This window comes from Macaca mulatta, chromosome 8 (genome assembly GCF_049350105.2).
Source record: "Macaca mulatta isolate MMU2019108-1 chromosome 8, T2T-MMU8v2.0, whole genome shotgun sequence".
NCBI classification, from domain to species: Eukaryota; Metazoa; Chordata; class Mammalia; order Primates; family Cercopithecidae; genus Macaca; species Macaca mulatta.
The window spans coordinates 101575392-101600816 of record NC_133413.1 but is presented as its reverse complement, the minus strand read 5'-3'; the positions used below and the strand labels follow the sequence as shown (position 1 = coordinate 101600816).

The 25425-nt window shown below is 36.9% G+C and overlaps 1 protein-coding gene across 1 annotated transcript in view; it reads right to left on the bottom strand.

Moving 5' to 3' along the window:
• Positions 1–25425, bottom strand: part of LRRC69 (leucine rich repeat containing 69) — a 105740-nt gene that overhangs the window by 68126 nt on the left and 12189 nt on the right. The window contains 4 exon segments of the mRNA NM_001193750.2: positions 3977–4048; positions 7390–7585; positions 15031–15103; positions 17904–18030. Coding sequence (NP_001180679.1) covers positions 3977–4048; positions 7390–7585; positions 15031–15103; positions 17904–18030 — 468 coding nt within the window.

The following is a 25425-nucleotide window of genomic DNA, read 5'->3' as shown; positions in this document are numbered from 1 at the left end:
TTTTAAGTTAAAATAAAGGAAAGGAAAAAAGAGATAAGGAAAGAAACTAAAGTCTCTCTGTAGCAGATCTGACTACATGTTCATAACAGAACCAAGACATTTCTTTTTTTTTTTTAAGACAGGGTCTCACTGTGTTGCCCAGCCTGGAGTACCATCTCAGCTTCCTGCAACCTCAACCTCCCAGGCTTGAGTGATACTTTCACCTCAAGGAACTGGGACCACAGGGTGTGCCACCACACTCAAGCTAATTTTTTTGGTGGTTTGTTTGTTTTGTAGAGACAGGGGTTTCACCATGTTGTCCAGGCTGATCCGGAACTCCTGGAATCAAAAGCAATCCTCCCGCAACAGCCTCCCAAAGTGCTGGGATTGCAGCGTGAGTCACCATACCTGGCCATTTCTGAAACAATTCATTCACTATGTGATCATGCCAGATTTTTTCTTAATATCTAAATAACACAGAAACTCTTTTAATCTAACACATATGAACAAATATTTATAATAGTCCCATTTTTTACTGTAAATTTCCATTTAATGTATATTCTTATACAAAAGTCCTGGTGAAAATTAGGATCCGTGGCTCTGCACCTAAGCTGGGGATGAATGGAAAGAGTTCACGATGGGAGGCCTGGGGCCCTGCCCACCGGACGACAGCACTATCTCTACTAGCAGTGGTTCCAACCTTCTGATAAACACTGGCCTGCTGTCACTTCCCTGCAACGCATCCGCCCCTGGATTCTCCCCCTGGGAGTCAAAGTCCATAGCCTGACCTCGGAGGAAGGCCTCTGTATCACCCCAGTACCCTGCACCACTATCATACGAGCTTCCCATCCTTCCTAACACGTTCACACTAATCCGTACATGCTGCTTCCCCCACCAAGAATGCCCAATTCAGGCAGACCCTGACCTCTCCCTCAGGCAGTCCAACCACCCAGAATGAATGTTCTAGCAGAGTTTTCCAAACATCAGTCATTCACCTCTTTCATGATTTTCACCATAGCTACAAAATAGCACCATGATGGGCTGCATGCTGCCTGTGCCACCATTTACTTAATGTTTTCTTTAAATGACTCACTTTTGTGTATAAATAAATTCATTTCAAAAGAAAGAAAATAGTTTCAAATGTTCAAATGCCATGTGAATTTCAAAGAAAAAAAAACTGTTCTAAAAAAATTGCATTTTCTAAATTGTACACCAAATTTATTTAAATCATAAAATAGCAAAACACTCTTAAATAAATACTTATTTTAAAAAGTAGTTATAAAGCAGCAAAATAAACTACTCAAAGGCACTTATGCACAATGCGGTTTTAAATCTTTGAGTTAAGAATACACTTAAAAGTAACGGGTACGCAGAGCTTTATTTTGCTTTTCTGTTTTTATGTATGTTTGAATATTCTCATAGTTTAAAAATGTTTTTAAAAATGTACTTCACAAGGTTAATGCTTCTTATTATCACCAGTAGAGAGCATATGATTGCTATAATTATATATTACTTATTAGTATTTCACTATTGGTATATATTTTATACACAACATATAATAGTTTCCATTCCTGGAAACCAACTATGCACAAAATGCTTCATAGTCACTGCTTGACATAACAACCTTATGAGGTTAGTGGTTTTAATATTGTCATTATATAGATGAAGAAACAGCAACTCTTAGAAATTAAGCAAATTGTTTGAGATCACAAATTTAGAAAATAGGAAATTAGTGCTTTAAACTCATGTGTATATGACTCCAAAGTCTATGTTATTCACTTCTACACTACTCTGTTTCACAAAAAGTATGGCTTGTTTTGAATGTTCTCTACCATTACTTTGAAACTTACTCTCTTTCACTGATAATCATAGTGTGACCTAGAGTCAGTCATTTATCCTCTAGGTCCACCACTTGTGCCATATTTTTAATGTGGGAAACTTTGATTTTGAATCAGTTGAACCAAAATAATTTGAAATGGTTGGACCAAAGCTCAGATGAGTTTGCAGATCATCTTACGTTAGAGTGTTTATAGAAATTTCTGAAATAGGTACTACACAGATGAAACCAACTCAGATCTGTCAAAATTACTCTAAATTATTGAGATCTAAGTAATTATGTTTTATCAAAATTGTTAAGTACAGAATCACTTCATAGAAGAAACAGTCAATTAACAGATTACTAAGGTGAAAAATAAATGAAGTTTAAGAACGTTAGTTAGATTTGTTCATTTAACAAATATGTATTGAGTTAAAATTCAAGACACTGCAAGTATAGAGGAAAAAAAGAGTATTCTTTCTCTGGAAGCTTACCATCCAAAAGCGAGAAAGACTTGAAATGAATTACTCCATTATATTGCTCAAGCATACCATAGAAACACCATAGAAAAAGTGGCAACAGAAGGTACCATAGAAGTAGCAGTGGCACCAGGGATACCATAGAAAAAGTGGCACCAGAAGCCTGCTTTGGAAGTCAGGGAGGCGTCACAGGACACAGAGAGTTAAATTAAGACACAGAGGGTAAATAAAACCATGTCGCATTTTCAGGGTCAATATTAACAATAGCCAATTTTTACTAAACATTCAAATCTACACATTTTTTGAAACACTGTGGTGATTCCTTAAAAAATTAAACATAGAATTATCATATGATTTAACAATTTCATCTAAGTATATTCCCAGAGGATCTGAAAGCAGATAAAGAACAAATATTTGTATACCCATGTTCATAGCAGCAATAGCCAAAATGAGAAAACAGCCCAAGGTCCCACAGGTGGGCAGATACCTGTGGATAGACAAAATGTCGTATATACATACAACTGAATATTATTCAGCCTTAAAAAGGAAGGAAACTCTGACACATTCTATAAGATAAATTAATGTTAGTCATATTTTACTAAGTGAAATAAGTCAGTGGTAAAAGGACAAATATCTGGTTCCACTTACTCTAGGTACTCTAGGTACCCAGAGTAGTCAAATTCAGAGACATAGAGTAGATTTGTGGTTGCCATGGAGGGGGGAAATATCGTATTTCAAAGTATTTATAGGAACTTCTAAAATAGGTGTACAAAGGGACTGGCGAGTTAGAGTTGAATGGATACAGAGTTTCAGTTGGAGAAGATGAACAGGTTCTAGAGATGGATGATGCCAATGGTTGTGCAACAATGTGAAAGTACTTAGTACTGTGGACTATACAAGTAAAAATGATCAAAATGGTAAACTTTACGTTGTGTATATTTTGCCACAATTTAAAAACTGTATACTTTTTTCTAAAACACAGACTTTACACTCATTTTTTTATATTTGAATTACCTTCAGTATAAAATATTGCTCTAGGAGGCAGAAAAAGACTGAAACCTCAATTTAGAGTGGATAAATCAGGAAAAATAATTAATGGGTCAACAACTATTCATTGAATACCTTCTGGATAGATGGACTTCTCATTATTCCCATGAATTTAAGCATGTTCAATTGGATATAAAAATGCAATAGGAAAACTGACATTTCTTTCTCAAAAGTTAGGAGTTGCCAAGACAAACGGTTTCACCGTATTTGAAATAAAATGAGGTCAAAATTCATTTTCAAATGAGAAAAAAGTGCATTTTTCATTGTTTATGGCCTAAAAACAACTAACAAAAGTGTCACCCTTGGATTAATTACAAGGGATAAAAATTTATGCTCTGGAAAGTAATATTTTCAAAAAGTCAGAGGTGACCAAAAGCAGTGTGTAATAACCAAAAAATTTAATCATAGCTGATATATTAAAATATTTATGATAGCAATCAGAGTTCACTTAGTTCAAACAAGTTCAGCAGGCACAGAGCACAAAGAAAGAAACAAGAGAGAACAGGTTTTGAAATTCTAAAAGCAAATCTTTGAGTCATTTGTATAATTTAAGTTTCCAGTTACTATAGATTTTACTGTCTGCCCATATTTTTTCTATTCCCAATAGCATAAACAACATTATTTTTCAGTTATAATGAAAGTTGACTCTACTTACTCCTGATGGAAATATCTGAATAATATTTCCAGCTATGTCTAGGATTCTTAGTTTTTTAAGATCACAAAGTTCCTGTGTCAGAAAACAGAAGAGATTTTTTTAATCTAATATTCAAAATCATAAGGAAAATCATAAATTTTTTTAAAGCTCCAACATGACGAAGGCAGCCGTCTTTCTAATCACTGTACCGACCAATTCTTCAGTACATCTTCCCAAGCAGATCCCCATATCCTGGACTGCCAGATATCTTTGAATTCTTCATTTCCTCTGACCACTCTGGGGCAACGTAACATAGCCACGGTGAGTTACACTACTTCTAGATTCAAATCTCACCTCTGGCAGGTACTATAACTATGGGCAAATTTCTTAATTTCTTTGTACTTCAATTTCTTCATTTGTAAAATGAAAATGCTAATAGAAGCCCTTAAGTCATATGGTTGTTGAATTAATTGAGTTACGAATCTGAAAGTGCTTACTAAAGGCCTACTATGTAGTGAGCACTCAGTAGACATTGTCAATTATTAAAAATAGAAAGACGTTGAGAAACAGAAAACAGATGTAATCCTAGAGTATTGTCTCTATTAAAAATTCCACCAGGATTTATTAAGCATCTACCTTTTACTTAGCCCTGTGCTAACACAACCCTTTCCTTATAAAAGAAAGAAGATCTGTTACCGCCTCTACTACATGCCAAATGTGACTGCTCATTACCATAGTAACCACACGGTTGTCATAATGCATCTGGGTTCTGGTGTTTCTACTAGCAAGCAAAGGATAAGTATTATTTCTTTTTAAGTGGAAACATTAAAAAAAAAAAACTTAAAAATTGAAAAATAGAAGTATGACTTACTAAACAGTCCCAACCACTTATAGTGATATTTCTAAAACGTCACTCATATATTGATGATCATACCTCTCCCTAGGGAGACGATATGCCTCTTTAGTCATGCCAGTACTCTTCCTCTTCAGTTTTGTCACATGTTATCTCAGGTTTCATTCTCTGGAAGCAGATGCTGAGATGGAATTTGGGGTGCTAAATGTTTATTAGGGATCACCCCTGTAAAAGGCAGGGTCAGGAAGCAGGACTGAGCAGATGGGGAAGTTGAGGTGGGATTCAGACACAATAGAATCTTGTTTAGGTGGGTGGGGAGCTCCAGAGGGCTGTTGCCCATCCAAATTCTTCTCTATCAGGCAGAAATGGCCAAGCCTTTATATCGCTCCCTTGTTAGGTCACAAGATGCAGAATGCTTTAGGAAGAGCATGACCTTGGGCAAGAAAAGAGGCTCTCTGCAGCTAAGGCAGACCCTGAAAGAGCTAACAGCTAGAGGCTGTCTGCAATCCCCTTCCCTACAGCTAGGCAGCAAATCCTTGAAGGGAGTTCTCTTCTTAAGTCCTACATAATCTTCCATTGCCATGATACTCTCCTTTGTATTGTATTAGCTGCAGAGATTTTCAGACTCCAATGTGTTCCTTCAGTATCTCATGTTATGATATAAGGGTTTCCCACCCTACTTGAAAACACTTCATAGCATTACTTCCATTGCTGTCGACTCTTTCATTTTCATTTGTTCATTTTTGCTGCCATGACTGCCACTATTATTGCTGTTGATATTTGTTGCTGCCTTGTTCTAATCTTTGCATGTGTATACCCCTCACGAGTATTCAATGAAGGTTTAAAAACTCACAAATAGGCAAGGGCAAAGTTGTGCTATGAGAATGAGAAGTGTTACGAAGGGTTAAGGAAACAGTGACGTGGAAAATTTGGTATTAGGAGGTCAGGAAAGGCTTCCTGGAAAAAGTGAAGTTTAAGCTGAGATTCTTTGAGTTCTTTGGAACAAATGATGTTCCATTAAGAGTAAACAGTTGTTTGGGATAGAACTACAAGAAGTCTAGTGTGATGGTTAATTTTAGGTGCCAACTTGGCTGGATTAAGGAATACCTAGAATGCTGGTAAAGCTTTATTTTGGGTGTGTCTGTGTGAGGTTGTTTCTAGAAGAGATGGGTGTGTGAGTCAGTAGAAGGAGTAGGAAAGATATATCTTCAGTATTGCTGGGCACCATCCTGTCAGTTAGTGACTTCGATGAAAAAAAGTGATTTCCTCTCTCTTCTGGAGCTGGGACACTTCTTCTTCTGCCCTTGGACCTCAGAACTCTGGGCTCTCCAGCCTTTAGACTCTAAGATTTATACCAGTACCCTTCCCCTCCAGCCACCACCTCCGGTAATCAGGCCTTTGACCTCCAACTGAGAATTACACAGTTGGCTTCCCTGGTTCTGAGGCTTTCAGAGTTGGACTCAGTCACACTACCAGCACTCCAGGGTCTTCAGCTTGCAGATAGCCTGCTGTAGGACTTCTCAGTCTCCATAATTATGTGTGCCAATTCCCCTAATAAATCCCCTGTTATCTATCCAGTTATCTGTCTATCTATCTATCTACCCATGTAAGTATGTTATTAGTTCATTAGTTGTGGCCTTCCAGAAAGGCACACAGCCAACCCACAATTCAAGTAGTTGAATACCATCAACTACTCGCTATCCTCCTGCCCTGTCACTTCCTGCTAGTGCCTCTCATCTGCCATATCCAAGAGGAAACCAGAAGACAAAGGAGTTCACTGCTGCCCACACAGGTCAGTCTCCCAAGCAGAAGGCAGGACAGAGAGTGAATATGAAGGAGAAAAGGAGGAGAGCCAGTACACATTCCAAAGCCAAAATGAACTTGTATTTTGTTCTGTATACATGGTTACCAGATAAAATATATAATGCTCACTTAAATTGAAATATCAAGGCTTGGCACGGTGGCTCACGCCTATAATCCCAGCACTTTGGGATGCCAAGGCGGGCAGATCACGAGGTCAGGAGTTTGAGACCAGCCTGACCAACATGGTGAAGACCCGTCTCTATTAAATTACAAAAATTAGCTGGGCGTGGTGGTGTCTTCCTGTAATCCCAGCTACTCAGGAGGCTGAGGCAGGAGAATCACTTGAACCTGGGATGTGGAGGTTGCAATGAGCCGAGATCGTACCACTGCACTCTAGCCTAGGCAACAGAACGAGACTCTGTCTCAAAAAAAAAAAAGAAAAGAAATACCAGACAAACAATAAATACGTTTTTTAGTCTATTCTATGAAATATTTGCAACATACTTATAGCAAAAAAATTTAATCATTGCTTGTCTGGAATTCAAATTTCAGTGAGCATTCTATATTTGTATTTACTAAATCTGGCAGCCCTAGCTATGTGGGATAATTCAAATTATAGCCTTCCTCTGTCATAGGGATTTGGGAACTGACTACATTTAATCTGAGGGAAAGCAAGTGATGGCTTATACTCAGATACCCAAATCTAATCTATAACCACCTCCCATCATGTTGAGTTCTTCTCCAACAACAAAGTGGTGTGGCTCCATGTTTTGCTCACCTCTGGCAAAACTCCAATGTTGTTTCTGGCTAGCAAAAATTTCTGAAGCTTCTTCAAGAACTTAATCTCTTCAGGTATGCATATCAGCTGATTGTAGTTAAGTTGAAGTTCAACAAGATTCTTAAGAAAACAAAGTTCTCTAGGAATGCTGACTAGTTGGTTATAATTTATACTCATGTAAGTAAGACTTTTTAATCTAAAAAAAAAAACACCAAAGTATATGAATGAAACTCACAAGAATAACAGAGTCCACTATATAGGCCCAACTTAGCAGAAGCCATGTGTAAGTTTATTTTTTGTAGCTCATCTGAGCTTTCTTCAGTCAAGTGTTTACAACTATTGTGAATCATAAGTATAAAAAGTTTTTGCTGAAATTTCATTTTTAAAGACCTTTTGTAATCAGATGGCTTATGTTAAAAGTATGTTAGGTAATCAAAACCTAGATTTAAGAAAAAGAAAATTCTATTTCCTTCCTTTATACATATACATTTCTCATATCCAAGAGAAAGCTAGAGGACAAGGAGAACATGGACACACCTATGTATACAGATCGATACAGGTACAGGCATAAGCATACGTAGACATAAATATACCTAGTACCAAATAGATATGAGTACTGCTCAATTGCTGTGGAAGTTCAAAGATGAATCAGCCACAAATTCTGCCCTTTTGGATGTCATGGTTTAGAAGGAGATATTAAATAGAGCCATAAACTGAGAACAGCAAATACCATTGGCTAAGGAGAAAAAGGTTAAGGAAATTTGATTCTGTAATTGCAGATATGGTTTCTGAAGCATATTGCAAGTTTTTCTAAAGAATTGACATTTTGAATTTGGCCCTGAATAAAAGAACTTATAAAATAGGGCAATAAGAGAGAATAGTAAGCTAAGAAAAAATATTATGAATAAGGAAGCAGAAGGCAATTAACATTACTAAGCACAACTACATGCCTGTGCATTAAATTTAATCATCAACAAAACTCTGAGGTTGGAATTACTACTCTTATTTTAAAAGTGAGGAAAATAAAGCATTCTTAGAGGCAGTAAATAAATTTCCCAAGTTACCTATCTGGTAGGTAACAATGTCAAAATTCTAATGCAGGTGTGTCTGTTTGAAAAGCTAAGAGTGAAAACATGTAATGATCTCAAGGTTGAAGTGTGTTAAGATTGAAGTAATGTAAGAATGAGGGAACTAAATTTTTAGGCAGTTGAAAATGGGAGACTGGAGGTTAGGAAGTCATCAGTGCTAGCAAAGGGAATTCTGAGGATTCTATAGATTTCTCGATACACAGTAGAAGCCATATGAATACATGGGACTGACAGGAAAAACAAAAGAAAATGGGCAGAGAGAAAAGAAAGGAAGCCAATAGAAAGATTCTTGAGAAATATAAACAACTGACCATTAAAAATTAAAGGCACCCAGCAAAGTTATGACCAGAGAAGTAGAAGAAGAACCAGATTAGCAAGGAATCTCTGAAGGTGTGAGAGAAGAAAATTTCAAAATTGAAGAGATGGTCAAAAGTTTAAATGTTAAAGAGTGATAATCCAAACTAACAAACAAAACTAGTAGAACTAACACAGAGTCACAAACTACCAAGTCAATATTTTAAAAATCTATTGTATCTCCATATTGTAGCCACAAACAATTAGAAAATAAAAGTTTAAGATTTCCATTTATAGTAATGTATAAAAAACCCTTCATGAAATAGTTAAGAGTACATATAACAAAAGACATGAGGGACCTCTACACTGAAAACTATAAATCATGACTGAGAGAATGTAAAGGGGCTCTAAATGAAAGTAGAGATACATTATATTCAAGAATAGAAAAGAAAAATATTGCTAAGATATCAACTTTTTAATATTGATCTATAGATTCAATAATAGATCCAAATAAAAATTTTGACAGCTTTTTTTGTGTAAGACTTGACTCGGGCTGGGTGCTGTGGCTCATGGCTGTAAACCCATAACTTTGGGAGGTGAAGGTGGAAGGATTGCTTGAGCCCAGGAGTTTAAGACCAGCCTGGGAAACATAGTGAGACCCCACGTTAAAAAAAAAAAAAAAAAGACAAATCAATTTTAAAATGTATATGGAAATTCAAAGGGCTTAGAATAGCCAAACTATTATAAAGAATAAAATCAAAAGACTCACATTACCTTATTTCAAAACTTACAATGCAGCTGCAGCAATCAAGATAGTATGGTATTAGAGAAATGATAGTGCTATGGTCTGAATATTTGTGTCTCTTCAAAATTCATATGTTAAAATATAATCTCCACTGTGATGGTATTACGAGACGGGGCCTTTGGGAGATGATTAGGTCATGATGAGGGGGTAAACCTCATAAATGTAATTAATGTCCTCAAAAAAGGCCCCAGAGAACTCCTTGTCCCTTCTACCATGTGAGGACACAGTGAGAAAGGTGGCACTCTATGAACCAGGAAGTACACCCTCACCAGACATCACATCTGCCAGCACCTTGATCTTCACTTCCCAACTTCCAGAACTATGAGAAATAAATTTCCATTTTACTCCTAGAAATTTAAACGAAAATGAAATTAAACATGTTTACAAAAAGATGTGTACAATAATGTTTATTGTAACTTAATTCATAATAGCCCTAAACTGGAAAAAACCCAAGTATACATCAATAGGAGAAAAGACGAATAATTTAGGGCCTATTCCGGCAATGAAATGCTACTCAGAATAAACAAAAACTACCAGGCATGGTGGCTCATGCTTGTAATCCCAACACTGGTAGGCCGAGGCAGGCAGATCACTTGAGGTCAGGAGTTCGAGACCAGCCGAGCTGATATGGCGAAACCCCATCACTACTAAAAATACAAAAATTAGCTGGGTGTGGTGGCAGGCACCTGTAATACCAGCTACTCAGGAGGCTGAGGCAGGAGAATCACTTGAACCTAGGAGGCAGAGATTGCAGTGAGCTGAGATCGCTTCATTGCACTCCATCCTGGGTGAGTAGGGCCAGACTCTGTCTCAAAAAAATAAATAAACAACAACAACAAAAAACCCAATGAACTATTAATAAATGCAACAGTTATGTGAGTCTCAAAAAATGTGCTAAGCAAAAGAAGACAGACACAAAAACGTATATACTATATGATTCCATTTATTTAGTTCTAGGAATGGTAAAACTAATTTATAAAGAAGACAGAAATCAGAATATTGATTGCTTATGAGAGGTAAGAATTCACTGGAAGGGTGCCTGAGGAAATTTCTGGGCTGAAGAAAATGTTTTACATGTTATTGGTGTGTGTACATTTGCCAAAATGCATTGAATAGTTTTATGTAATTTTTATTCAGCAGAAAAAAAAGGTCATTATATTTGACTATGTAAAGGACAGTAACGACTTTTGAAAATGATCTACGGTAGGATGGAGAAGACAGTTTTGGTTACTGTAGCCTTGTAGTATAGTTTGAAGTCAGGTAGCATGATGCCTCCAGCTTTGTTCTTTTGGCTTAGGATTGTCTTGGCAATGTGGGCTCTTTTTTGGTTCCATATGAACTTTAAAGTAGTTTTTTCCAATTCTGTGAAGAAAGTCGTTGGTAGCTTAATGGAGATGGCACCAAAACAGAGATATAAACCAATGGAACAGAACAGAGCCCTCAGAAATAATACCACACATCTACAACCATCTGATCTTTGACAAACTTGACAAAAACAAGAAATGGGGAAAGAATTCCCTGTTTAATAAATGGTACTGGGAAAACTGGCTAGCCATATGTAAAAAGCTGAAACTGGATCGCTTCCTTACACCTTATACAAAAATTAATTCAAGATGGATTAGAGACTTAAATGTTAGACCTAAAACCATAAAAACCCTAGAAGAAAACCTAGGCAATACCATTGACATAGGCATGGGCAAGGACTTCATGTCTAAAACACCAAAAGCAATGGCAACAAAAGCCAAAATTGACAAATGGGATCTAATTAAACTAAAGAGCTTCTGCACAGCAAAAGAAACTACCATCAGAGTGAACAGGCAACCTACAGAATGGGAGAAAATTTTTGCAATCTACTCATCTGACAAAGGGCTAATATCCAGAACCTACAAAGAACTCAGACAAATTTACAAGAAAAAAACAACCCCACCAAAAAGTGGGCGAAGGATATGAACAGACACTTCTCAAAAGAAGACATTTATGCAGCCAACAGACACATGAAAAAAAGCTCATCATCACTCGCCATCAGAGAAATACAAATCAAAACCACAATGAGACACCATCTCACACCAGTTAGCATGGCGATCATTAAAAAGTCAGGAAACAACAGGTGCTGGAGAGGATGTGGAGAAATAGGAAAACTTTTACAGTGTTGGTGGGACCGTAAACTAGTTCAGCCATTGTGGAAGACAGTGTGGCAATTCCTCAAGGATCTAGAACTAGAAATACCATTTGAACCAGCCATCCCATTACTGGGTATATACCCAAAGGATTATAAATCATGCTGCTATAAAGACACATGCACATGTATGTTTATTGCAGCACTATTCACAATAGCAAAGACTTGGAACTAACCCAAATGTCCATCAATGACAGACTGCATTAAGAAAATGTGGCACATATACACCATGGAATACTATGCAGCCATAAAAAGGATGAGTTCATGTCTTTTGTAGGGACATGGATGCAGCTGGAAACCATCATTCTCCACAAACTATTGCAAGAACAGAAAACCAAACACTGCATGTTCTCACTCATAGGTGGGAACTGAACAATGAGAACACTTGGATATAGGAAGGGGAACATCACACACCAGGGCCTGTCGTGGGGTGGGGAGAGGGGAGAGGAATAGCATTAGGAGATATACCTAATGTAAATGACGAGTTAATGGGTGCAGCACACCAACATGGCACATGTATACATATGTAACAAACCTGCACATTGTGCACATGTACCCTAGAACTTAAAGTATAATAATAATTTTAAAAAAAGAATGGAGAAGACAGAAGAGAATTTACAATGTGTTACACAGGAAGTAAAAGCAATAGACACAGGACACTTTAGAGAGAGATAATAAAGAAGCAAGAGAGAGAGGAAAGAAATAGAACAATGGAGAGAAAGAGGCTGGAAAGAAGGGAATTGAGGGAGCTCAAATTTCTCAGGAAAACAGGAAGTGAAGTTCTTTGCAGTATAAAGGGTCAAAGAAGGACAACTCAGCACCGAAATGGAGTGAAAATGTGTGGAGCAGGTCCTGTGGGGAAAGGGGGAATTTTCCTCATTAATCATTTTTATAATCATTGTTTTTATTATATCTGATTTACTATATCATGGGAGTTGGCTTTTCATCTTTTTTGTTATTTCAAGGCAATAAAATGAGCTCATCCTATTGTTCATTTGTCCATCATTCATTTGTGTGAGTAAAGAGGAGGGAGAGAAACAAACATCTGCCATTGTTTCTATTTCCACAAAGCAGGGAGATGTTCTACTTTTCCAAAGAGCATCTACAGGAGATACACTTGCAGCTTCTCCCTGACATCTGTCTTCCCCAGGAGATTGAAGAACAACTTCACTGATGGACAAATTTGGAGGAAGAACTGAGCCTGCCGACTTAGTCCCTTGCTCTCTCTCTCTCTCTCGCTGTCTTCCAAACTCATTCTGTCACCAGGATGCCCATGCTGTCCTCCTCCTGTGCCTGTGCAGTGCTGGCCATGACAGAATTGTTTAGGAGTAAAACTCTTACCTGCCCAAACTTGACTCCAAGTCCATGAACTGTAGTTTAAACAAGTCAAAAATCAAAACTCCCTTTTCCCTCTCCTAAGTTCTAAATAAATTGAGAAATAAGATATAGGATTTAGAGAGAAGGAAATTAAACATCAGCACAGAGCTGACATGATCACTCTGAGTCCCTGCTAGTCCTCCTCTGTATTAAATATTCCACCCCTTCACAGCCTTTCCTGCTGAGGCTGCTGCTTACTTCATGGCAGGAAAAGAGGAGAATGTCAAACTACACGTGCTCAATGCTTCACCCAAATCCACTAAGAAGTCATTCTTTTGTCTCTGGAAATGAGTGAACAAAGAAAATGGAAAGAAGCTAGAATAAAAATAATAACCAATAATAATAAAAGCTAACATCCATTGAGCACTTACTCAACCCTAATACCTTTTATGTCCCAGGCTCAACCCTAAATATATTGTATGAATTCGCTTAACCATCAAAACAGTCCAATGAAGAAAACACTATCATCATCCTCATTTTGCAGATGAAGATGTTAAGATATAGAAAGGTGAAGAAACTTTCCCCGGCTCCGAAAATGGAATTCTGCTTAGACAGATGATCAATTAGTCAATATCTAGGATACGGCCAGAATACAGACAACCCAAAGTTAACTATAAAACAGAATAGACCTATACACTTTGCAATCCTACTTTTTTCAGTGAAAGCATTCTTTCATCGTTGTAACATACTCCCTTAGATTTACATGATTCCTTGAATATTGTAATTTGTATTACAAACAGAGATAAGTGTATGAAATTGTGAAATCATAACATGTTATAGCTGCAAAAACTTTGAGGTTCATCTATTCAAAATTCTTTCTTTAGAGATGAGAAAGCAGCAGTTCAAAGCAGTTAACTTACTTGCCCAAAGGCATACATCTAGTTGCACAGAGATATGCCCTGAACCTCATTCACGAGATCTCCCAAGGGATTTTTTAAATTATATCATCATCAATATATAAATCAATTGATAAGCTGAATTAATAGAAAAGCAAGCAGACAACTATTAGCATGGCATTTTCATTGCTGGAAATATTTATCTTCTATAGAAATTAGATTGATTCAATTCTTTTCTAGTTGCTCTGACTTAAAATATTGCTTTCCTTATAAAAATATATTTGGAAAAAACTAATGCATTGGCTAGAGGTACAGACAAGTAAATTGGAATAGATGTTAGGTGCTGCAGAGAGCCCTGTGTTGAGGACTGTTCAAAGTTTTGTATTCTCTTTTAAAACTCTGGATGCTCTTGCTCTGTGATACATCTGTTTCTGCTCAACAGGCAATAAAGGGAGTCTCCAAAGTAAACCTGAACAGAGTTCTCTCTCCATCTGTCAGAGGAAAAGCCCAAGAGCATGTTTTGCCTACAGAAGGACAAGGCTCTCAGCTGGCTCCAGAAAGGCATTCTGTCTGTGCAGATGTGCAGGATAAGGAAAAACAGCTTTTTTTTTTTTTTTGGTTAATGACAATAGAATGTGGGGTTTTTAAAAATGAAAATGACAAAGCAGTTTTAAATCCTTAGTTTTTATATTACCTTTTCCATCAAACTCAAAATGGTTTACAATACACATGCGAAATAACATTTAATGTGCCCAATTCTGTGGCTATCCAAGCTCCAAGAACCTCAGAGGTGGGAAATCAATGAGACCATCAGCTTTAGAACTTTATGTTTCAAAGTCCAGTGTTTACACTAAAGATTACCAAGTCATGCTGTTTCTCATTTCTCCAAAGTGTTTAAAGAATCATCTGCTTAAAATTAGTGGCTTGCCTCAGTCCTTCAGATCCCTCTTTGCTATGTATAAATCCCACAGGGACTTGTTGCTAGGCATAATGCTTTCAAATGACCAGGGTGGGGATAGAGGAGGGGCGTGATTGTTAACCAAGTCTTGCTATAAACAAAATTACCTGCTGACTTCTTGAGGAAGCTGCATAAGATGATTGTTGTTCAGATTAAGCAGTATTAAATTTTGTAAGCCATCTGTTAGAAAAATAATTTTAGTCACTTTAGCCATCTGTTAGATCATTTTAGTCACTTTCTACTTTTCCACATACCTTTATTTTCCTTCTGGTTATTGCCTTGGCCAAGGCTCTTTTGGTGGTGGTAACAGAAACCCTCTTAAACTAGCTAAAGCAAAAAGGAGTGATTTATCGCAAAGTTACAGATCTAACTCACATCACTGTGCCTGAGGAATGAGGATGCAACTAGGCTCATCACAAACTGGAATCAGAGGCTAAAAGGCACCCAGAACCTAAGAATGTACTGTCTGAATATCTCTGCAGAAAATATAGTTTAGTTCTTCATTACAGCTTCTCTCATTTTCGTATTTATAATATCTTACTCGCAGTCTCTTTCCTCCCTCCATTCTCTCTTTTGAACATGTTTGCTCTATTTTTCTATGTACTCATAACCATATTACAACTTCTGAATTTGAATGTTCACAGACAGGGAAGACAGAGCTTTCAAACTCGCTTGTCCACAGGAATCAAAATGATAATCCCATGCCATGTCAGACAGGGCCACCACCATTCAGCCAGCTCTGGCAATTGTTATATGGGAATGCAACTGCAGTGTTGCTAAATCTTTCTTTTTTAAAACAGATTTTTAAAAAGAGCCAGAGATCCAGACTTCTATGTGAACTCTCCTGATTTGAAAACATGAGCACCTAATTCAAAGATTTTTAAAGGCCAACAAAATAGAATCAATTTATTTATGAACCAGATTCAGCCCATGGGCCACCAGTTTGCAACCTCTGCCTAAGGTCATGTAATTATCTCAAACCAATTAAACTGTTTTAGACTCTATCACAATTCCCAAGAAAGAGAAAATATGACAAGCTTAGTTTGGAATACAACTCCAGCCCTGATCAATCTGCTCTGGTCAGGGAAACAGGGTCATGTAATGCAACAAGGTTGTTCAGACCCATGCTGGGCAGCATTAAACTCCCTGACATCAAACTACTTCTGACCTTCAATCATCAGGACCTGACATAGTACATAACTTAGGTCAATCACATGGGATTTTCAAAGTTCAACAACCCCAAATCAAGAATGTTCCCAACTCAAAGAAATGGTAAGTGTTTGAAATGAGAGCTATGCCAATTATCCTGATCTGATCACTATATATTATATGTATCAAAATATCACTATGTACTCCATGAGTATGTACCATTGTTAACTGTCAATTAAAAAAACAATTATTTTTAAAAAATATAGACACTAAAGACACTCAAGAGCACTCCAAAAAATTTTTACATACATATATAAAATATATCTATATAGATATAGATACAGACATACATATACCTAACTTATCTCAAATTTAAAGGCAACATGATAGAAAATTCCTTATAGAGCCTTAATTAGTATAAATTAGTATGTTCAATATTGTTTATGTATATCAGGTTGCACTTACATTTGTCCCCTCAGTATAGGTCATAAAATATTATTATCTATTGATTTGCATGACCTTAACACTTTTAGTGTAAACTGTTTTCTTCCAAGGTAAATTTGTAACTGAATTCTGGTCTATGGCTTTGCATATATAATGTGTTCAAGTATCAATAATTGTTCGTTACATCTATTATTTTGGAAAAGAATATTTTTCCAAGATATATGACCTAAGATTTTAAAGTACCTTTAAAAAGACAGTACTAGAGTCTACTTGTGCTATTTGCCAAATATAACCCCTAATTTATTGCTGCATGTGGTAATGCGGTTAATAAACTCTGTGTGAAGATTACAATGATTATATATAGCACCTGTGCCTCAAAAGTTCATAGAAATTTATAAATTTTATAATATTTCTCTAGTTTTACTACTAAGGACCAACACAGAAAGTGGTGAAGTACCTTGCATTAGTTGATAAAGCTATAAAAGCCATCTAGATCGCTTTGTCATACATTTGTCCTTAAGCCCACTCTAGGAATATTAAATAAGAATAGCATCATCTTGAATGGAGAAATTATTACTTAATGGGAAAAAGAAAGAAAAAAATGCTACTTACTGGATCTCATATATTTTCTTTAAAATTTTCCCCAAATTGATTTAAATTTAGTATCTTGATCAAAAAGTGTGACTTAATATCTAAGACAGAATAAAAAGTGAAAAGAACAAAGCTACGGTAGAGCTTTACTTGATTTGACTTTCCAATAGAATTATCTCTGGCTCGGGAAAAGAGTCCCCAGATTCACGATCTGACTTTATATTGATTCTACAAAGAGGAAAATTCATTAACACTGATGCTTACTTATTTTCTTAGGTCTACATGTAAATAAACATATGATACAATACTTTTTTTAAAAATGCTGTCTCCTCCTATATTTCTTTTTTTTTTTTTTTTTTTTTTTTGAGATGGAGTCTCGCTCTGTCGCCCAGGCTGGAGTGCAGTGGCCAGATCTCAGCTCACTGCAAGCTCTGCCTCCCGGGTTCCCGCCATTCTCCTGCCTCAGCCTCCCGAGTAGCTGGGACTACAGGCGCCCATCATCTCACCCGGCTAATTTTTGTATTTTTTAGTAGAGACGGGGTTTCACCGGTTTAGCCAGGATGGTCTCGATCTCCTGACCTCGTGATCCGCCCATCTCGGCCTCCCAAAGTGCTGGGATTACAGGCGTGAGCCACCGCGCACGGCCATTCCTCCTATATTTCAAGAGTAGTATGTAAATACCTCCCACAAAAAAAAAGACTAAACATGCAAAATTCTTTTTCATTTCAGTTTCATATTATTAAATATGAGAGATTAAATTTGATGCTATAATGTTGCTCCTTGTTGACTAAATTACCACAGGCTCCAGGTGCAAATCTGCAGATCCTATTTCCAGATAAATGGAGAGTCTTCAGAGATGTAAGATATTTAATCTCTTCCGGAACTTCTTCTAAAAGGTTGTTTCCCAGATTTAGTGTTGTCAACTGCAAACATATGGAGGTTTAATGGACTCATGTATTATCCAACTTCAAATGAAAAAAAGAAATAATTTAAGCCCCCTTGCTCAGATCTATGTAACCTAAGAAAACTTCAAAATATTTTAAACAATTATTTCACTTATACCTAAAATTATGTTTATAAATAAAGTTCATTTGAGCTTCATGCTCACTTTATGTTAATTAAAACACAATTTAATTTTTAATTAGAGCAGTTAAGTTCATTAAAATTATATTACAAACCATCCCAAGGATATGTAAAACCACAATTTATAAATGGATGATCCATTTATAAATCATTTGAGCAACTTAAGAGCATCCGCAACTTAAGAGTATCCGAACATAGAAGAGTATCTATGTGACCTATAGAATCAAACTATTAAACACTCAGCAAAGGAACTAAGTTACTGAAAACAGAAACAGAGCCAAAGATCTGAGGTCCTCCTGACATACTATTCTCAAAGGAGCTATCTCATGTAGGCCAATAAGACCACTCTATTAAATGTATACAGCCTCAGGAGGGCCTTTAACTTTGATGTCACTCTGTATGATCACAAAATTTAGAAAAGAAACTATTGAAATGGTATAATGAGGGTAGACAAGATCTACCCTACAGTTATCTGTCCTACAGAGAACAGATTGGTCAGGCCCAGGAAGAACTCCACATAAGGGGAGTTAAAAAGTTCCTCCTTGATGTTGTAATCCAATAAATCAGTGACAGGATTGTTCCCAAAAATATAGTAATATTCTTTGTAAAATCTAATTGTACTTTCCAAAATACAAAGAGTCTTTTATTTTACTCCCAAACATAATTTACTATTCAGGTTTAATTACCAATTGCATACTTTAGAATTTTAATAGTAAGGCCAAATAAAAGGAATCTTGGAAGTTTTAACAAACTAATGAATTTACATAAAACCAAAAAAATTAAGAAGAAAATTTAAGCCATTTATATTTAAATGTCACCTAGTACTTGTTATGGATATAAGACAATGATTTAAATTAATACAAAGAAATACACATTGATATTAAAATGAAATTTCTCATCCTAGGAATTCATGGTAAAGTTTTCACTTGCATATGTGCTTTTGTCTGAGAATTACCATTATCCTAATTTATAATAGTATAATACATCTACTACCATGTTGGAGGTCTTCTTCTATTGTAAATGTGAAGTTAAAATACATTCATGTAGCTATTTTATCCAGAGTCTGTAACTGCATTGGTTTCCCACAACTGCTATAAAAAATTACCACAAATTTTGTGGCTTAGAACAACACAAATTTATCTTGTATTTCTGGAGATCAGAAATCAGAAACAGTCTCACTGACTAAAATCAAGCTGGTGTTCATTTCTAGAAACTCCAGGGGATGATCTGTTCGCTTGCCTTTCCTAACTTTCAGAGTTGGCCTCCATTCCCTGGCTTATATGCCCCACTTGTACCTTTAAAGTCAGTAGTGGCTGGTTAAGTCTTTTTCAAATCACATCACACTAATGCTGACCCTTCCACATTTAAAAACCCTCATAATTACACTGGGTCCACCTGGATAATCTAGTGTAACTTCCATTCTCCAGGTTAGCTGACTATCCACCTTACTTCTAGCTGCACCCTTAATTCCCCTTTGTCATATAACCTAACACATTCAGAGGATCGGGGGATTAGGTGTGGTCATCTTTGGGGATCTATTATTTGCCTATGAAAGTGACTATTTGAAGTCTCTCCCAAAACGAGGTAGATTTCATTCTTTTGCCTAAATTCAGTGAAACACGCACAGCAGTCTAGTAGTACTGAGAGCCCAAGAAAATCTCCATGAGGACTGGCAAGATATGCAAGAATGTGTCAGGCATTGTGAAAGGTCCAAGATTTTACCCAGTTTACAAGCTAACAAGTAAACCTGCCGCAGTTTCATGAATGCTGGTAGAAAACATGAGATCCCTGGGAAAGATAAAAGGGATCGTTTATTACTTAGAGCAATAGCAGTGTCCAGAATATTACTATTTTTGCACTGAAAATGCAAAGAACACAAAGAGATACCTAGATGTGAAGTAAGCTGTGTTACTGAACAGGAACAATGAGTTTAGGGACCCTGAATCTTTTATAATAGGCAGTAACCATGCCCTTCAGTCCAGAGGAAGATACTATTTCTAATCTCCAAGGCCGTCTGCTATGTAATTATACTGGAAAAATTGGTCCAAAACAAAGCCAGTCAGTGCCTCTGTTTACAGAATGTGCAGAAGTGTGAGACTCATGGTGAATTATCACCTAAAAAAAAGGATGGTAACATATATTTTTAAAGTAAACAAGAAACAGCTTGTAATTTCCCACACTATCGATGCTTTTCTGTGTATTTCTGAGGGTATATACCGTACAGTGCTCATTTTGCATGTTATGTGGTAAGTTCTTATATATGAGTTAGATATATTTTTGTCATTGTGTTTTACAGAATATAAGGGTCTGGCCCAGATATATGAAGGTACATAGTAACTAGATTTCATCGTATGTCAAAAGGAAATCACAGATTATAATCAATCTTGACTGTAAAGAAGGGTGGGTTTCAGTTTTGGTTTTGTTTTTGTTTTTTTGTGGGTTTTTTTGATGCTTAGAAATATATCCATAAACAAACAGTTTTAAATATGCAGTCTAAACTGCACAGAATATGTATTCTAAGTGAATACATATATCTTAAAGCAGATGGGTCGCCATTCATTTATTCACTCATTAAAAAATATTCATTGCGTGCATAAGACATGTAACATCTTTGCCCTCAAGGCACTTACACAGTAAGAAAGTAACCATCCAATGACTACAAATGGCTAAACAAATTAATACAAGAATAACAGACAGTGTTAAGTGTTCTAGAGACAATTTAAAGAGTGAGGAGAAAGTGATTGATCAGGAGAACCTGTCTTAGAAGTTGATATATAGACTGAGATCTGAGTGACAATAAGGAAGAAGAAATGGTCAAAATAAAGACCCCAATGGAGGCACATTCTTGGTGTGGTTGAGGAGGCTAGGAGATGCAGCTGATGTGGCTGAGTACTGTAGGTAGAGGAACACTCAGCCAAAAAAGAAGTTGGAAAGGTATACTTGGGCCAGATTACATATGGTTTCATAAACCAGGGTAAGGGGTTGGGATTTTACTCTAAGTTCAGTGAGAAATGACTGTAGGGTTTTAAGCATATGTGTAACATTATTTGACATGTGTTTTAACAGGATCATCCTGGCATCTGTACAGCAGAATCTGCAGGGGCAACAAGAAGTGAAACACAAAGAGAACGCAGAGGCAATACTGCAGTGGTGCGGGCAAGAGGCAACGGCTTGAGCTAGGTAGTGGGTGGTGGACCTGGAGAGAGGTGGATGGGTTTGGGATATACTTTGGATGAAGAGCCAGAATGTTGTATGATGTAAGATAAATAGAAGATCATGAATAACACCTAAACTTGGAACTTGAGCACCTGAGATGGGGAAACTGGGACAAGTGCAGGTTTGGAGGAGGGACAAGGAATCAAGAGTTTAGTTTTATCCAAGTTAAAATTAAGAAGCCTTTTAGATCTTTAAATGACAATGTCAGGTAGGAGTTGTAAAAGTAATTCTAGGGTTTTCTGGAGTAATCAAGAACACAGAATCAATTTGTGAGCCTTCAGTAAGTAAAAGGCATCATGTGGGATTGTAAGAGATGAGAATGTGAGCCCAGCAGAGGAAGTGACTGAGGAGTGGCTGAAGTAGAAGGGAAAGATAGGCCACTTAAAGCAACTGGTACACCACATCCCACAGCTGAGCAGTGCTCCATTCGCAGCTACCATGAATTTATCCTATGAGGACTTTCTTCTGCACCCTTCCTGGAAGAATTTCCCTTAACTGCAAGGAAGTGCTTTACCTGGAATGTTGTGCCTCTGCTCCATCCTCCCAGACAGCTGCTAGACCATGACAGATGCCAGGACATAACAGCCCAACCCCTTTGCCTCTGTGCTACAGGGCATGCCCCAAAGCTCTGAAGGGATTGGGCTGAAACTACATTTCTCCTGGAACCACCTCTTTATTCAGGTTCTTTCCCTGCCCTGTCCAGATTCCCTCACTCCCAGACAGGTTTCTTCGGAGAGAAATGCCTCAATATTACAAAAATCTTATGTTTCAGGATTTCCAAGATATATAGTGTAACAGAATCCAAGGGAAAAGCAAAAGAAACAAAAAAGTATTTTAAGAAGGAAGATTTGGGACATATCCCAGGGGAAGACTAAATAAAATTAAAGCATAGAAATAACCACTGGATTTAGCAATCGGAAAGTGATTAGTGACCTTGAAAATAGGGGTGAAGTGTTGGGGAAGAAAGTCTGATTGAAGTGGGCTGTGCAGAAAATGTGAGAAAGCAGAGACAATGACTAATAGACAATTATTGTAAGAACTTTTACTATAAAGGGATACTAGAAAATGAAGAAGTTGGAGTTTCCCCCTGGCCCAAGACAAATGATAGATTAGCTTATTTATGTGCTGATGGAAATAACCCTGTAAGGATTAGAAACTCATGCCTTAAATATGGGGATACTCACAGAATCAAAATCCTTTAGAAGATGAAATAGGTACAAAGTACAAGTGGGTGCTGGCCTTAGATAAGAGTAAGGGCTCTTCATCAAGGGTAGTAGGAAGGAAGGTAAGAAAGGGTGAGTGAGGATCAGATAAGTAGATGAGTTTGTGATGAAAACATGAGAGAGTTCCTGAAGGATGGTGTCTGTTTTCTCAAGGAAATATGAAACAAAGTCATCTGCTGAGAGTAAGAGATTAGGAGGTTTGAGGAAAAGGAAAGGGTCACTTTGAAAGGCAATCTAGGCAAATGTAGTAGGGTGAGCAACAACCACAGTTGATTATCTCATCCCACTTAGCTCCCAAGATATTGTAAAATGGATAGATGACCTGGGAAAAGACATTTTATCTGGATAATGCATTAACTACATGGTCCTTTGACTGGAAAAAGTTACCATGTGAAATTCTGAGCTCTGCAACCAAGAATGTAGCTTGGAGAAGAGGAAGAAGGTTCACATAAAAACCTCAAATTGTAAAGTATTTCAGAGTCAAAACTAAAATCATGTGAGTGGGACTGGGAATAGTGTTCATAGCATAGGATAACCAAAGGAATATTCACTGATTGCCTTTAAATTCATAAATTTAAATTTAAATCTTAAATTAAAGACTAGGTGGTAGCATTTATACTCTGTCACCATGGCAAATACATCAGAGCTTCAGTGTAGATTACTTAAATTATACAGAAAGGTCCAGAAACACTGTAGCAAGGATTGAGTTACCTTTGAGAAACACCTCAAGCCCCAACCTAGATGTTTCATTAATTCAATTACGTTTAAGATATGTCTATTATGGTACTATTTCTGAATGCTAGAGGAAGAGTGAACAAGACACACAAGATCCCTCTCTACAATGCTTCTATGTTGGGAAGTGAGTCAGACAACAAATAAAAAAACAAATAAATAGTGTGTTAGTAGTTAGTCTTAAATATGAAAAAAAAGAAAACAGGATAATGTGATGGAAAGTAACTCAGGACTAGATAGGGTCATTAGAGAAGGACTCTGAGAAGATGACATTTGATGTAAGATATTTGGAATGCTTTGACAAAGTTGTTTCAAATGGTGTTTTACTAACAAAGAGCTGCAGAAATAGCAGATATCCAGAAAGAATTTACAGTATTTCATTAGTAACATTCTCTATGGTTATGTGTAGTTCCTGAAGGAAGGCTTTAGTCATAAGACGGACAACTATTTGATAAGCTTTAAAGTTTGCATCTCTTCAATAATTTACATATAGAATGAAGTTCTATTGGTATTCTCTGTCCCTTGGAAATTGGTATGGTTATAGATGGAAAGACACCATTGCTACTGATTGCTATAGATTGAAAGACACCACTGCTACTCATAGACCCATGAGCCACAGAATTATAGCAACTAACAATTAGAAGAACTTTTTTTTGAGACAGTCTCATTCTGTCGCCCAGGCTAGAGTGCCGTGGAATGATCTCAGCTCACTGCAACCTCTGCCTACTGAGTTCAAGCGATTCTCATGTTTCAGCTTCCCAAGTAGCTGGGATTACAGGTATGTGCCACTATACTTTGCTATATTTTTTTTTTTAATAGAGATGGGATTTTTGCCATGTTGGCCAGACTGGTCTCAAACTCCTGGCTTCAAGTGATCAGCCTGCCTCAGCCTCCCAAAGTGCTGGGATTACAGGCATGAGCCACCGCACCTCACCTAGAAGGAAATTTTACAAGTCACATAGACCAATATACAGAATGCAGGTGGGCAATTATATACCTTCCCTATGAGCACACCCATTAATGGGTAGCACTTTTATCTTGTTAGGAAGATGTAGCTATCGATATCTAATTTTTTAATGTTTAGGTTCTCTGAAATTTCTACCCAATTCTTCTCACAGCAATCATAATAAATATTTGCATTCCTTCTCTCTCACATGACAATCTTTCAAAGTTTTGAAGATTGCTATCATATTCCCTCTAATTTGTTCCATTTTCCCCTTAACTATTTCCCTCAGGACATAATTTCCAGACCCCTGACCATACTGACCACTCTCTAATTTTTGTGAGCACTCCTCTCTGAAAACATGGAGTCTATGGTAAGACAAGAAATCAGCTCTCATAGCATATATGCTGGTGGAACCACAGGTCTCCCTTAGGCGCATGACAACACTTCTATTATGCAGCCTAACATGGCATGTACTCTTTCAGCAACAGGGCACATTGTTAGTGAATAATTAGTTTTGTCTGTGGCCAACAAAAACCCCTAAGCTAACTGTCAAGCAGATATCCCACATCCTGGACTTGTGCAATTGAATTCATTTCTTAATCTAATGTAGGAATTTACATTTATCCCTGTTAAAAAAAAAAAAGTGGATCTTGTTAGTTTTGGCTTCTAAGATATCTCCAGCGGATCACTCTAAATTCCAAGTATAAAACTGGACTATGCCCCTTGGAAAAACTAGATCTGTTTCTGCCACTTCTCATAAACCCGTGGTGGCCAAACATTGGAGCTACCTAGAACATCTTTCCCTCCCTCCACCTAAATTCAATCTGCCACCAAATTTTAGTTTTAAAAATCCTTTTAGATGTACCTTTTTCAGTTCTATCTCATTGCAATCAACCTAGTACTTATTACTGCCTGCCTGTAGCATTACATAGCAAAAGATACAAAGAATGGATGTATTATGACTTAAATTTCCTTAATTCAATCCTATTTGATTACATCTAAACAGCTTCCCAAAAGATGAACCTAAAATTTATCTACCCAGTATATCTTAAAAGTTTCTAACCTCCCTGTAGATAGTCTTTTCTATGTCTTTGTATACTTGCTCCAAATACTGTCTG